The sequence below is a fragment of the Canis lupus genome, chromosome 17 (genome assembly GCF_011100685.1).
Source record: "Canis lupus familiaris isolate Mischka breed German Shepherd chromosome 17, alternate assembly UU_Cfam_GSD_1.0, whole genome shotgun sequence".
NCBI lineage: Eukaryota > Metazoa > Chordata > Mammalia > Carnivora > Canidae > Canis > Canis lupus.
Genome location: NC_049238.1, coordinates 50,107,226 through 50,122,167, shown reverse-complemented (window position 1 = coordinate 50,122,167; position 14,942 = coordinate 50,107,226). Strand labels below are relative to the sequence as shown.

Sequence of the window (14,942 nt, the reverse complement as noted above, 5' to 3'; positions counted from 1 at the left end):
TTGAGTCTGGGCCACTCTGGTTAGATGGACTCAAAAGCAAAATGGGGTGGTGGGCGGGTGCAGACTGTAGAGTCTAGCATCCCTCCTAACTTGATAATCTCTGGCTAAACTAATTTTTCTGAACCTCAGCTGCCCTCACCTGTGTAATGAACATAATAGCTCTCTCAAGAGTTGTAGGGATAAATGTTCATCTACTTGTTTGATGCTAGAGCCACACACAATTTACGCCTAGGCACCTGGTCTTTTTCTGATTTTATAGATTTTAAGACTTGAGTAATCAAATCTGTGAGGCAGCCTCATTCTGCAGAATGGGGGAGTTGAGGCCAGAAAGTGATGGGTAATTTGGTCTCTCCCCTGATTGGCTGGCTAGAGCTTCCTAACAGGTGGCTGAGCACCGAGGGCCTGGCTCGTGCCTGCTGCTCCTACTGTATTTGTGCTAGGGTTGTCTTTAAAGATGGCCTCCCCCCAGCTGAGGGGCAAAAATGACACCCCAAGGTTTTTGTCTGCGTGAAGACCTGGAAGAGTGAGCTGTGGCAGGGACAGTGAGCCTGCATGGCTTGGCTTTCAGCGATGTTTGCAGCCCTGACACAAATCTTCCCAATGTTTTATTCACTGTTGCTGCCATCAGGTCACCCACCCACTTCCTGCAGAAAAGCTTGGTGACAGACGGACAAATAACGGCCACCTGCCATTTACTTCCCTGGCATAGTCCAGTTTCACCATCTTTTATTAGATACAAAGTCATAAATTCTCTGATGCCCATGTGAGTCCTTTTAAATACACTCAGGTATATTCAGTAGAGGGCACCTATGGATGACATGGAGCAAAGTGCTGGGATGGTGACACCTAGGTGGGGCAGAGAAGTGGGGCCAGGGAAGGCCCCCTGGGGGCTGGAGGTACAGGCACCACTTCAGAAACAAAACCAAAAAATGCTCTCCACCCCTCCACCTCATGTGCTTGGGGTAAGGGAAGCTACCCTCACGGCTCAGGCCTGTTGCAGCCTGGCTGTGTAGGGAAGGCAGACCTGGGGGCCAGTTGTGGGGGTCCCCGCTAGTAGTGCCCACTAGAGCCAAGCCTACTGGTACCAGTTGTGAGGCAAGCCTAGGTCACCTCAAGCCTCTGCACTTGGATGCAAGACCCTGCCAGGGCAGAGCTGAAGCCTGGGGGCCCAAGGCCAAGCCCCTCCCCCACTGGAACCTTGCCAGCAACAGCAAAGGTTTGGGCTCATGGTGGGGAAGCCTGCCTGATTGTCAGGGCAGTCTTGGGACTGGCTGGGGTCCCGGGGGGGTTGGGGAAGGAATAGGAGCTGGTTGCCTTAGTCGGCCCTGGTATTCCGGTCCTCACCCAATTCTAAACCTTATCCTCAGGCAAAGGCTGCAGATGAATACACTTGTCTAGGAATAAATACGTACACACGATACACAGCAGTATATACAGAAATGCAGGCCTGGAACAAGGCTAGGTGAGAAAGCATGATTACCAGGGTTAAAGAGAAGTGCCAGGCCCCTGGGAGGAGGGAATTCTCCTTGGGGACGGATGGGCTGGACAGGTGACATGAATTTGAGTTAACTCCTCTGGGCAGGTAGGCCCTGTCCCCACTCACGGTCTCTGCTGTCTTCACCCCAAGTCCACTAGGAATTGGGTCTTTGGCACCAGTAGTCGCACTGGGAAGGTCTTCAGCCTAGCGTCTTAGACAACTAGGGCCTGGGCAGCTTCCCACCCGTGGCCCAAAGGACCAGGGGAACAAGGCAGCACCCAAAGGCAAAGGATGGAGCCAAACTTTGGAGAAGCAGGCCTTGGGAGGGAGGTGGCTTTTGTTTGCTTTTGAAGCACTTCTTGAGGGGCTGGCTCAGACCACTCACAGGACCGGGAAATCCTGGGTGGTCTTGGTCCTTAGGGGGTTTCTTGGCCAGTGAAAAGCCACAGTTCTGAGTAGCACACCTCCTACCCCCAGGGGTCAGATATACACACCATCTCCTTTGTTCTCTGCTAGGGCCAGAGGGCGACAGCCCAAAGCCTGATGAAGTACTCAACTAAATGTGCCAAGCCTCCCAGATGCCAGGTCCAGGCCATAGGACAGGAACACCCAAGTGCTGGAGCCCACGGGACCTCTACACATGCCTGGGACCCCTGGAGCAGCCCTGCCTTGATTTGTTCAGACATTCCTCTTGCATCTTACTAGGTGGGAGATACGAGGGGGGAGGAGAATTCTCCTTTGAGTGAGTGAAGGATAAGGTGCTTCAGTGGCTAGACCCTCCATGCCTGTTCCCTATCCTCATCCATGCCCTGGTTGCCAAAGTGAACAAATGGCACATCCCTGCAAACAAGCTCCCCATACAGCAGCAGGGCTCATCCCCCTGAGAGTCAAAAGATTAGCTTTGAGCTGGGGTACACAGGGCCTGCAACTTGCCAGTTCTCAGCATGCATGGTCTGTGAGCCCCGGGAGATGGGGGGAAGGCAGCTGTGTAGTGGAATACGCTGTAACCCATCATTCCCTTCGGCAAGAGCCTGGGCCTGTGTGGTATGTACTCCTACACATCCTTCACACACTTGGCTGGGAGATAGAAGGTGGGGACTTGCTGGCCAAACTTCCTACCAGCCACCGGGGAGGGGGGCTGTTCACTCTTCTGCCCCCAGTGCTGGTGGTGCTCAGGGCTGTTACACAAATGAATGAATCACCGGGCGAATGAACCTGCTCCTACCATCAGCACTTTTAGCACAGCCTTTCTCTCCCACTGTAGCTCACTGTCCGTGCACCCTGACCTCTTTTTCCAGAACTGATGCCAGGCATTCCAGTGGGTACCCACCCAGGGAGAAATTGCCCAGTCTTGTATTCAGGGATGGAAGCTTCCTGGGGCAGAAAAAAAAAAAATCCCTCAGTAAGGCAGGCTCAGGCCAAGTGGAGCATCCCTTTGTGCTTTGTCCAGGAGATGGGGAGGGCAGCACCTCTGGTCCTAGGGTCTCGAGCAGGAGGTATAGAGGGTGCAGTTGGCAAGGCAAGAGAGATGCACCCAGGGCACCCCCATATCCCTTCCAGGCCCCTGGAGGACAGAGAAAAGTTGTGCTTCTTTCTGCAACTCCTGGGGACAGGGACAGGGAGGTGGGAGCCAGCTGCTCTGGAGTGGGGGATGCCACACAGCCAAGGCTTCATGCAGGACTGGGTAGGGAGTTGCCAACATGACAGCCTTGGTATCTGGGGTCTTCAAGGGCAAGGCCAGAATAAGCCACGGGAGGAAAAGTCATCAGGAGCTGGGACAGAGCTGGGTGTAGAGCCAGGGGAGCTGGATGCCGAGCCTTTGGGCTCCCAGGTGTGAAGGACCCCTTACAGGGTAACCTGGGGCTGGGTCTTAATGTCCCAAGCCAGGCTATAGCAGAAAGTTAGGTCCCTAGAAAGGGATGAGAAACTAGAGAAGCCCAGCTCCAACCAGGACCAGTAACCTAATGGTTAGGGCAGAGCTGGGCCTGTGGAGGAGAGAAGGAAACCCTAAGATGGATTGAGGTTAATGTCTGAAAGAACTTTCCAAGTGAATGTTGGCAGACCTAAGGCCTCTATTACTACTATGGGAGTTCTGAAAGGAAGTAGGAAGACCTGAGTCTTTGGAGCCTTAATGCCAGAACCTGTTCTTGCCGGAACTGTGCAAGAGTCCATGAAAAACCCTCACTTGTATTCTGTGGCTTCTAAGCCAAGTGGCTCTGGCTCAGGCCTCAGCACTGCCCCTAAGCAGAAGCACTCCAGCATTGCCCACGGCCCATGGAGCCTTTGAAGACAGGAGAGGGAGGCAAGTCTGAGGAGGGTGCTCTTCCTTGTCCTTGGCCTCAGGGGTCTGGTTCCCTACCAAGGCCACCCGTTCAAGCAAGCTAGCCAGACAAGGAAGCAAAACAAACCACCCTTCACCTGGTCTCCTTCAGGCCCTAGCACAGAAGGCAGCCCAATGACTCCCTCCCACCCACAGCACTGGGGACCCAGAGGCCATGAGATTGCTGCCCAAGCACCTGGATTAGAAAGACATTTCTTAAGGACAGGAATTGCTTCTCACTGCTGATAAGGTTTCCCAGAGCTGGGACCTTGCCCCTTCAGAGGCTTAGGGTTGGTGGAAGTATAGAAACATGCACCTTTTAGCTCGGAATTTAGCTCTGATGTGTCGTGAGGGTATGTGGTGGCTGGGAGGAGGACATTTCTACAGCAATAAAAACTAAGGTTTCTCTACTTGGCAATTTCCCCCCTTTGGAAGTGGTGGTGTCAATATCCTGGGGAAAAGTTCTAGATGAGTGTTTTGCCATTCCAAGCCCATTTCTGATACCTCGCTGCACCCCTGCCCCTCACTTTTGGCTGACCACATTCCCAGACCCATAGGCCTATCCGTGTTATCCCCGGGGAATGTGGACCCACCGCCTAGGCAGGATATCTGAAGGGGATGCCCCCAGAGGGCTGGGATTGGGCAGGAGGAGGAAAAGAGCCCTCCTTGCCAAGTCTGAGCTGCTGTGGGGACACCCCTGTGGCTGGGGCCTAGCAGAGGCCCCTGATCCGGAGGCCAGTCAGGAAGGGGAGGCCTGCCCCCATAGCCTGAGCATTGGAGGAGCCACTCAGGGGTTACTGCCGGTCCTTAGGGCGATGACACCAGGTGCTGGTGGTGACTCAGCTCCTTGCTGGCTGTGCCCAGAAGGATGCTCCAGTTGGGGGTGAGTAGGGGTCGGAGGGCAGCTTCTGTCCAAGCCCCTGCCCTGAAGAGGCAGTGCCCAGGGTCAGGCCTGTTGCTCTGTGGTCCCAGGAGGAGGACAGGAAACTGTCAACCCCTCCCTGGAAACCAGGGATAACACCATGCCTCCAAAGGTCTAGTCCAAAGGTCTAGTCCAAATCGGGGTCCCTCTGGAGGTCCACAGAGAGTGGCCTGGTGTGGGGCTGGCGGGGGCCCTGCCGCCCCCTGCCCGGGTTAGCAGCCGCCGTCCACCTTGATATGCAGGATCTTAGAGAAGCCGGGCCTCCGTCGTAGGGCCTGCAGACAGAACCCTGGGTTAGTTCCCCTCAGGGTCAGGCATGTGGGGCCCTCCCATTACACACCCAGGTCACCAACCCAAGCCTAGAGATGTCATCCAGGGTCTTGGGGGGCCCAAGAGCCAACTCCTCACCTGGAGTTTTGTCACCATGTCCTCAAACAGCTTCTGGGCCTCGGGACTGCTGGGTTCTTTGAAATAATCACCAATCCCAATCTGGACCACAATGGACTTGAGGTTCCGGCAAATGCCTAGGAAAAGGTGGGTAATGTGGGGACGGCTCATGTTTGGCCTGGACAGTGGGACTGCTGCTTCTCCAATCACTACTTAATGAAACCAGAACTGTCTGAGAAGATGGTCATGTGTCAGGCACTGGGTGCCACATAGAGAGCAGACCAGTGGCACCCAGAAGATCAACCAGACAGGGACTGGGGGGTGGAGGGCAAGGTCATATAGCAGAGGCTACAGTGGACTCTGGGAAGAGGAATGGGCAACATCCAATTGTGCAGGAGCTCTAGGAACTTCCCTAGCAGAAGGGATAGTTGTGCCATGGCCTGGGCATCTGGGAATGAATTCAAGGACAGAGTGGCTGAGGTGAAGCTAATGGAGCATGGAAGAGGGGAGGCAGGAAGCAAACAGGTTGGGAGCAGAGGGCTTAAGGGACTAGATATTGCCATGAAATTGCTGGAGGAGGAGGAAGAAAGTCAGGAGGCTGAGAAGGTTCTGGAGCTGATGATTTTAGAGGCCGAGCAATTAGTTCCAGTGATCAGTCTAGGGCTAGGCCATGAAGGTGAAGGGGAAGGAGGAAGTGGATCCTGGAAATGAGAAAGTCGAGGAACCTTCAGTGCTCAGGGCTTAGGTGTGACCAGGGCCTCAGGAAGGGGAGGCCTTCCCCAGGAGCCTGAGCATTGGAGGAGCCACTCAGAGGTTACTGCCAGTCCTTAGGGCGATGACACCAGGTCCTGATGGTGACTCAGCTCCTTGCTGGCTGTGCCCAGAAGGATGCTCCAGTTGGGGGTGGAGCAGGGATCAGAAGGCAGCTTCTGTCCAAGCTCCTGCCCTGAAGGACTATGGGCAGCCTCAGCTGGGCACCCATGTCCTCAGTGAAGGTAGAGGAATGGTCAAGAGTGGAGGAGGTGGCTAGAGGAAGCTGGGCTCAGAGGATGCATGCTGGAGTCTACGGTGGAAGAGAGGAGTCTTCACCCTGAAAATGGTCCAAGTGGGGCTCACATACGTTGTCTCATTTAATCCTCCCATTCATTCCAGAAGGTCAGCTTAAAAAATGGAGATAGAGAACCCAGAGAAGTATAGTAATTGGCCAGTCACACAGCTAATGAGCAGGAGGGCCAAAATTGAGACCTAGGTCAGTCCAGCTCTAGAACCTATGTTCATACCCTGACTGTCCTGCCTTCACCCTTCGCTAGAGGCTCATGTGGGGCAGACAGCATTGTACAGCTCATGTCTCCATGTGGATAGAGCGCAGTGCAATAAATGTCAACTGAACTGAACCGTTGGGACCAGATGCTGGCAGGCCTTGGCCGCCACACTGGCTTCAGAGGACACTGGTGGCAAGGCCAGGATTGGCATCCCGGTCAGTCTGTCCCTAGTGCTGGCGCTTGCTGCCTAGGAGCGACAAGGAGTTGGATATGCTACTTGCTGACAAGGCATGGTAAGAAGGGACAGTGGTACCTGTCCCCTACATTTCCATTACTCACTGTTGAAATGCAGCAGGGCCTTGGGGGTGACAGGGGTGGCTGTGAGCACCAACATCTCCAGGCCCTTCAGGCCTTCCCGGCAGACTTCAGCTGCCACCTCTTGGGTGATCTCTGACACGTGGTCCAGCTCCAGGACCTGCAGCCGCATGCAGTTTCTTGCTAGGAAGAGGAGGAAGAGGGGAGGTCCTGCTGACAAAGTCCCCAGGTCGCCTCTGGCCCAGTGCCCTGGTGCTCCTGCTACCACCTAGGCTGCAGCCCCAAGCCCTTCTGGGATTTCGGTGTCACACCCATGCCTGCTTCCCACCACCCTCCACCCCAGCCACAAGGAAAGACTTACCAAGTGATGCCAGGCCCTGTACCCCACAGCCAGCGCCCCCAACCCCCAGGGCCCGAAGGTGTGGCCAACAGCGACCAATCATCTGCAGGCAGCGGTTACTGAAGCGCGTGGGCTGCTGGCTGGAGATGGGGCAGAGAGAGGGCTGTTAAGGAAGCTTCTGGCTGCACAGCACCCCAAGCCTGCTCTTCTTTCATGCCCCCCAACCCCACTTAGGCTGGGGCCCCACCAACCACTCAGCTGTTCAAGTTAGAAACCTGGGATCATCCCTGACTCTTCTTCCTCCACCTCCTGCCGAGACCTACAGATCCTGACTCCTGAATAACTCTTCAATGCACAGTTCAGACCACCATGCATATTCCTCTGGATTCACCTAGTCTCTCAGCCAATTCATCCGGCACCTGCTGACAGCAAGCCATTTGTTCCTATATCCTCTCACTCAGTCACTCAACAAAAGCGCCTCAAGCATCTACCATAGCCAAGAACAACCGAGCTAGGCCCTAGGGATACAGTGGTGACAGTACAGACTTGGTCCCTGCCCCCAAGGAGGGGTGTGGGCACAGAACATAACCAGTCTGGTGTGATCCTGTGTTCATGATCAGAAACACTGCAAAGGCTTCCCAAGGTCTTCCTAGGTAAAATGCAAAAATCTAACCCCCTTAGGCAAGACCTTGCCCCCACCTTCCTCTCCACACTCACTGTTCTGCCCCGCCAGCCACAAGGCCACTCATGCCAAACCGGCCGTTTCCCTGAACGCTTCATTGCCCAACATTCACCTAGGCAGTAGATTCCCTGGCGTCTGCCACACACTTGATAGCAGGGATATAGAAATGGACATTCACAGCCCCGACCCTGAGAACTGTGAACATAGTGGACACCCAAACAGAGAGAGATGATTGCAAAACAAACTACAGCAGGAGTGGAGAGGAGGCGCAACAGGAATGGGGGCGGGGGGGAGCAGCAGTCGTGTGCAGAGAAGGCTTGGAGGACAAAGTACAGGGACAAATGAGCCTGGTGTGAGGAACTCCAAGTAGAGCGGTGGATGATATGGATTCTCCCAACAACCAGCTCTCATGTATTCTACATTGACCTCCCAGAACAGCCCTTCATGCGCCAAACAAACGCGGCTATTTCTAGCTGGTGTTGACTGAACACTTTCTATGGGCTCTGCAGGCTGGCTGGAGTTGGGGCACATCAGTGATCACTATATACACATCAGTTTGAGCCAGCTACAGTCCTACTAAGGCTGTAAGATCTCTAAGATCACCCTTACTTTGCAGTTGAGAAACTAAGGCATGACTGGATTGCCCTAAGTCACACTGCCAGTAAGCCAGGACATCACTCCAGGTCTGATTTTGAAGCCCTGCTCCTAACACATAAATACACAGACTGATGAACCTGTATCTGGCTCCCCAACCAGTTTTTGGAATGGCCTGGAATCCGTCCTCAGCCCCAGCCCCAGCCCCAGCCCAACCCCGGCCCCTCCGGACCCCAGCTGGGGCTCACCAAGGGTGAAGTGGCGCCACCTGGAGGGAGACAATCTCTCTGCAGCCTGCGCCCAGGGCCCAAATGACCTCATGGCCCACCGGGTCGGTGGCACTCCTGTTGAAAACATAGAGCTGGGACCTCCCATCCCAGTGGCCTTTGCTCCCTCCCCCTTGGACCAGAGAACTCTTGGGTCCCTTTGCCTGAGCACTGGGGGAAGAATATGCAGATCCCAGGGATCCCTTTGGCCTGGGCCAAGAGGGTACGAGTCTGGTGGTATGGACCTACCTGTAGGTGACAGCCTGCAGGGCACGGCAGTAGCAGCTGGCCAACCAGAGCGAGCGGTCAGTGAGGATGTTGGGACAGTGGGAGATGCGCAGGATCAGCAGATTCCCCCCAGCAGCCTTCAACAGGGACTCCAGCCCTGCTTCCAGGCAGCCCCTGGGGATGGCCAAGAGGTCAGGGCACTGCTTGTGGTCGCTTCCTCCAGAGGAACTATCCTCTGGATAATCCTGGGTCCACAGCCCAGTAACACCCAACCACCCGCCCAGCACGGCCTCACCGGGTGCTCCGCGCATACTCTTCTTTGCTCTCCTTCTTGCCCCGCTGCCGAGGCTTCAGGTTCTGCAGTGTCAGGGAGTGAGCCTGCGTGCACCACTGAGCCAGCATTGCCAGGAACTGCAGGGATAGAAGGGTTACCAGGGGATGGAGGGGTCCAAGCTTGGCTGGCTGGAGGGAGACCAGCCCCAGATCAGGAGGCCCCAGGAGAGCACTGTGGGGGAGGGAGGCTGAAGCTGAGGGTTGCAAGGGCCAGAACTTGAGGGCCCAGGTTTTCTGCTGGGACAATGGCAGATTCCCAGCAGGGGTGGCAGACAGGGACAGGTACCTTGGAACAGACGCGGGCATTCTCAAGCAGCACCCGTGTCCACACTGCAGGGTGGCGAGCCACAAAACGCCAGTCTCGGCAGACCTCAGCAGCATGCAGCAGCGTGCGTGTGTCCAGGTAGGTGAAGATGCAGAACAGGGCGGCTCGCATCTTGAGGATCTCCGGGCTGATGACCTCGTTGGAACGTGAGGGGCTGCCCCTCTCGGCTCGCCGACCCCGCCCACTGCCTCCCTCAGGGCGAGCTGCACAGTACCAGAGGGTCAAAGGTCAGTATAGAGGGTCAAAGGCCAATGTGGAGGTGTGGGTGGGGTGGTAGGGTGGGGTAGAACTACATACAGAAGGGAGGGGCATGAGAGATCCATGCTGGGGGGCCACTGACATGGCTGCTTCCCCCTCCACTGCATACCCCACCTCTAATTATACAAATTAGAAAAAGATGGCCTTTCCTTAAATAAACTCTCTTTAAAATCATGTATCATCACATTGTCCAAACTCATCCCCCAGATGCAGCCACTGAGTCAAGTCTAAGAAAGGGTTCAGATAGGGGGTGTGAAGGTACAGGTGGATAGAAACCCGTCCTCTATGAACAGAAGGCCAGGGCAAGGCTGCCCAGAACAGTCACTTGAGAGTAGCCATGCACCTGACCTGAGCCCTCTAACCTCCCGACCCTGACCCTGACCACCCACATATGCACATGACCTTCTGCATATATAAAAGGGGGCTCTCCCTGCTGTTCCGGGGACTTCAGTCTTCAGTAACACTCAGCTACTCTACTATGAATGTCAACGAGCCTACCATGTGAATGGACCCCCTAAGATGTGGCATCTTTGTGCAATACCCGACATTAGCACCCCTGTGCTGCAGCACTACTCTGTCACATGAGTTCCTTGCCCAGGGCACTTGTAGGAGAGTTTGTCGTTATGGGAGTTCTTGGACATGGGGAAAATAGGTATAGGAGCCCAAGAGATTCAGTGCCTCAGCCCCGTGTCCCCTGAGAGGGCCCAGCACCAAAGAAAGTCTGGCCCCTCTGGCCTACCCTTCCAGGACTCACCTGAGAGCCGGCAGCTGCTCAGTGGCCCAGCCATAGCAGGCCCAGAGCGAGGGGCATCTGAGGGGCCCTCAGCCTCTGACTCCGTGGTTCGGGAGCCCACGTCTGAGACATCACCCTCTTCCCCCTCCGTGCTGTGTCGGCGGGGTCTGCGCTGCCAGTTCTGGATGGCCTGGCGCCGCAGGCCTGAGCTGCGAGGGGCCTGGGTGCGCTCTGAGCCACTGTTGGCTGCCTGGGCCCGTGTGCCCAAGCCCCCAGGGCCACTGTCCTCGGGGACCCCCTCTTCTGGCCGGGGTAGCTCCAGACTGTCACTGTCATAGCAGCCTGAACTCTGGGATGCAGCAGGGACACGGCTGGAGGCCCTGGGGTGGGGTGGACCAGACGGTGAGGAGCGAGGGGCATCAGGTCTGCCCAAACTCCCCATGCCACCCCTACCACCAGCCAAGGGCAACCCACCCACCCTACTTTCCAAGAACCCCCTTCCAAGAGAGTGGAAAGGCAGACAGAGGTGACCCGAGGAGTATGGGGAAAGGAGAAGGAGCCAAAGCCCCAGATGGGCCAGCCATCCAGGGGGCCGGGGGATCTTTCCAGGGTGAGGGTGGGCTGCGTGGGACGGGCCAGGCCCGAGGCTTACCCTGTGCTGGGAGAGGAGCCATGCCTCGACACGGCGTATGTGCTAGGCATGGCCGGGCCTGCGTGGTGTTCTCGCTGTGGGCCCCCAGAGCGGGAGGGAAAGGTTGGGGGGGGCAGAGGAGGCAAGAGGATGAGAAGGAGCAGGAGAAGCAGGGCATAAGATGGAGAGAAGAAAGGAGGGAGAGGAGAGAGAAGGAAAAAGGTTGGGAAAGATGGACAAATAGACAGACAGACAGCCCAGAAAGGCAGGCTCACCAGCCCCTCCCCACACCCATCCAGCATCCCAGACCCCAGTTTGTGGCTCCTGGGCTCTCATTTTGGCAGAGATGGGCCCCTGAGAACCAAGGCGGCTGGATCACAGCCTCGGGGGCTGGCACTTCTGCCCAATCAGAGAGGCAACCCCTGTGTCCGGACCCCTATTTCAGGCCTGGAGTCTGCTCCCGGGGAAGAGCCGAAGCAGGGAAGCATGGAGCATCTCCAGGGGAGGCCAGGCCATGTGGGACGTGGGACTCTCGGGGCGGGCGGACACTCACCATTCTGCCTGGACCCCGGGTACCAGGCCCGGCGCCACCTCCCCCGCCTCCACGGCCCAGGCTGGCGCTTGGGGTGCTGCCACAGCTGCTGCTGATGACCTGCAGCTGCCGCTCGGCGCGGTCCGCCCGCTCCAGCAGCTCCTCGATGAACTGCTGCAGCCGCAGCTTGGCACTCGCCTCCCGAGCCGCCGTCTCCTTCAGGAACTGGTCGATCTGCACCACCTCCCTGGGCCCGGAGCAGTCTCTTACCCCAGGGCCTCGGCCTGGCTGCCCGCCCGCCCACCCTCTGGAGGAGACCCTGAGCAGCAGGGAGAGACACGGGCACAGCTGCCCGTGGTGCCTACTCACGCTTGCACAGGTGCATGCAGAACAGGTGCATGCAGAACAGGCCCGGGCACGAGGCCCTGCACCACGGCACACACAGAAATGTAAACATATACCCCAAGTCACACACACCCCACTGACCCAGCCCCAACGCACCTGCCAGACACCCTACTCCCCACGGAAATATCCTGTCCCACTCAGAGCCACCTCCTCCCTCTGGAAACACTCACGGGCATACAGCCACATGTGCACTCAGGCACACGTGCTCACGTCATGTTCACTTGCAGGCATATACGCAGTCTGAGGCAGGCACCGTCCCACTCACACATTCAAACACATGTACACATACATACATTTTCAGAAACATTCTCAGATGCAGAAGCCTCCGGGAAGTGCATGGACACACAGCACACTTCAGAGTCACTTGAGCATTTACTCCCAAATGTATTTATAGCTGTTCATGCATCCACTCAACATTTACTGAGCAGCTTTTAGGTGTCAGGCGCTGTTCTAGGTATGTAGGGATACAGCAGTGGACAAACCTGAGAAAAGCTCTTGCCCCCATGGAGCTTCTGTCACAATGGGAGTAGATAAATAATATCTGTATTTTCCACAATTCTACATTTAAAGACCAGAGAAATAAGGAGGAGCCAGCAAAGAAAACTAAAAAGGAACAGACAAAAAGATAGAAGGACATCCCAGGAGAGTGTCCTAGAAGCCAAGTGAAGGAAGTGTTTCAAGGATCAGCTGTGTCAAATGCTGCTGATAGGCTGAGGTGATGATGAATGGGCCTTGGCAACATGAAGGTTGTTGGTGATATGGAAGACCGTGGTGGAGGTGGACAGCTGTCTGCTCAGAGTGGGTTCGAGAGAGAAAGTGGGAAAGGACCTTGGAGACAAAGAGTATAAACAATACTTTCAAGGAGTTGTTCTACAAGGAGAGAAAAGGGACGGTAGCCTAATAGGGCAGAGGGGTTATGGCAGATGGGAGAAACGACCTCATGCTTAGATGCTTTCAGGAATGATACAGTTGACAAGGGAAATCTGATGATGGCAAAGGAAGAGAGCAGAACCGTGTCATGCCTTTGAGTAGGCAAAAGGGAAAAGGATCTGGTGTCACAAGGCAGGGGCTGGCCTTGGCTAGAGTCATAGGAAAACAAGAGGATGGGATGCCTGGGTGGCTCAGCAGTTGAGCATCTGCCTTTGGCTCAGGGCATGACCCCGGCATCCAGGGCTGAGTCCCACTTTGGACTCCTTGCATGGAGCCTGCTTCTCCCTCTGCCTGTGTCTCTGCCTCTCTCTCTCTCTCTCTCTCTCTCATGATTAAATAAATAAATAAAATCTTAAAAAAAAAAGAAAGAAAGAAAAGCAGGAGGAGCAGTTTTCACAGCCAGGCATGCAGTCACACTCGCATGTACTCACAGTCCTAACACACACGGTCCTGGCACTCTTGGCCTCCCACACACCACCATTACATGCTCGGGCCACCGACACCATAGGACAAAGCCAGGGCCACACACACACGGCCACTCTCAGGCCCACTCACGGTGGTGGCAATGGCAGTGACACACTCGGTCACCCAACCAGGAACATTCATGGGCACACCCGGCCACGGGGCCCCGTGGGCCACTCACTGCTGCTTGCGGCTCAGCTCCTGTTCCTTGTGCACCAGGTCCTGCTTGAGCGAGGCCAGCAGCTCCACACTCACGTCCACCTGGCGCGAGAGCTCGGACGCCCGCTCCTCCAGCTCCTCTTTCTCGCGCCCCAGCCGCGCGCTCTCCTGCCGGGCCGTCTCCAGCTCGGCCGCCTTGCGCTCCAGCTCGGCCTGCAGCCGCCCCACCTGGCCCGCGATCTTCTGCTCCACCTCCTCGCTCAGCCGCTCCAGCCGCCGGTCCACCTCCAGCTTCTCCAGCGCGCGGATCTTGAGGCGCGCCAGGCCCTCCTCGTAGGCCACATCGGCGGGCGAGGGGGACGCAGGCGAGGCGGAGGCGGGCCCGGGGCCCGGCCCGGGGGGCGGCGTCGAGCAGGCCGAGGAGGCCACTGACTTGCGGGCAAACAGCTCCCCCAGCGGGATCTCGATCTCGCGCAGCGCGTAGCGCGCGGCGGCGGCGGGCACGAGGCCCGGCTCGGCCAGCTCTTCGCAGGGCAGGCTGGCCGGTACCAGGTCGCCGGCGAAGTGGGCGAGGGGTGCGTGGTGGTGATGGTGGTGCAGCAGGTGCGGCGCTGCGGGCGCCGGCCCGGCCGCCTGCTCCTTGCCCTGGAAGGACGTGCTCTCGAAGACCTCCCGCCGCGCGCCGGGCACGGCCAGCAGGGCGGCGGGCTCGGGCGCCAGCGGGAAGCCCGAGGCGGCGGCGGCGGCGGCGGCGGCCGCGGCGCCATCGCAGATGCTGTTGGTCTTGGAGAGGATGTAGAGCGTCTCGTACGTGTGGCTGTACTCCAGGTGCGCGCGCAGCGACGACAGGCTCCGGAAGCGCTTGTGCTCCCCGCAGCGGGGGCAGCGGTACGGTAGGTCTAGCGAGGCCATGGCCCCGCCGCGCCCGCCGCGCCCCCGCTCCACCGCGGCCGCCCCGCGGGTCAGCCGGGCGCGCTCATGGGGGGCCGCGGGCGGGCCCCCCTGCGGGGTCAGTAAGGCTCAGGGCGCCCACGGCCAGGGGCGAGGAGGCTAGAAGAGAGGGAGTAAGCCTTAGGAGCGAGGTCTACAACCCCCGCAAGAACACTGACTTCCCCAGGAAACACGCGCGCGTAACGGAGGGGCGAGGGCGCACCAGTGCTCGGCCTCCTGGAGGGGGCTGGCCGGCTCTGTACCTGCAGGAGGCCTGTCCATGTACGAGTGAGAAAGAATGAGGATTCTTTAAGGGGGGAAGAGGGGGCATTCATTATGCTTAGAGTTACAACCTATATTCCATCCTAGACGTAACCCAAGTGCCCATCACCAGTAAAATGGATAAACGGCGATCTATTCCCAATGCAATTTTAGCCAGCAACAAGAAAAG

General features: G+C 57.2%; 1 protein-coding gene across 1 annotated transcript; it reads right to left on the bottom strand.

Moving 5' to 3' along the window:
* Window positions 1-696: 696 nt before the first annotated feature.
* On the bottom strand, window positions 697-14,488 carry FBXO41 (F-box protein 41). The gene is made up of 12 exons (XM_038561748.1): window positions 13,584-14,488; window positions 11,627-11,852; window positions 11,095-11,168; window positions 10,464-10,822; window positions 9,413-9,654; window positions 9,089-9,204; window positions 8,815-8,967; window positions 8,548-8,643; window positions 7,045-7,163; window positions 6,708-6,866; window positions 5,128-5,243; window positions 697-4,994 (listed from the first exon to the last, which is right to left on the bottom strand). The coding sequence occupies exons 1-12, from the start codon at window positions 14,471-14,473 to the stop codon at window positions 4,932-4,934; spliced, it is 2,613 nt and encodes an 870-aa protein (XP_038417676.1). The 5' UTR covers window positions 14,474-14,488; the 3' UTR covers window positions 697-4,931.
* Window positions 14,489-14,942: the final 454 nt, after the last annotated feature.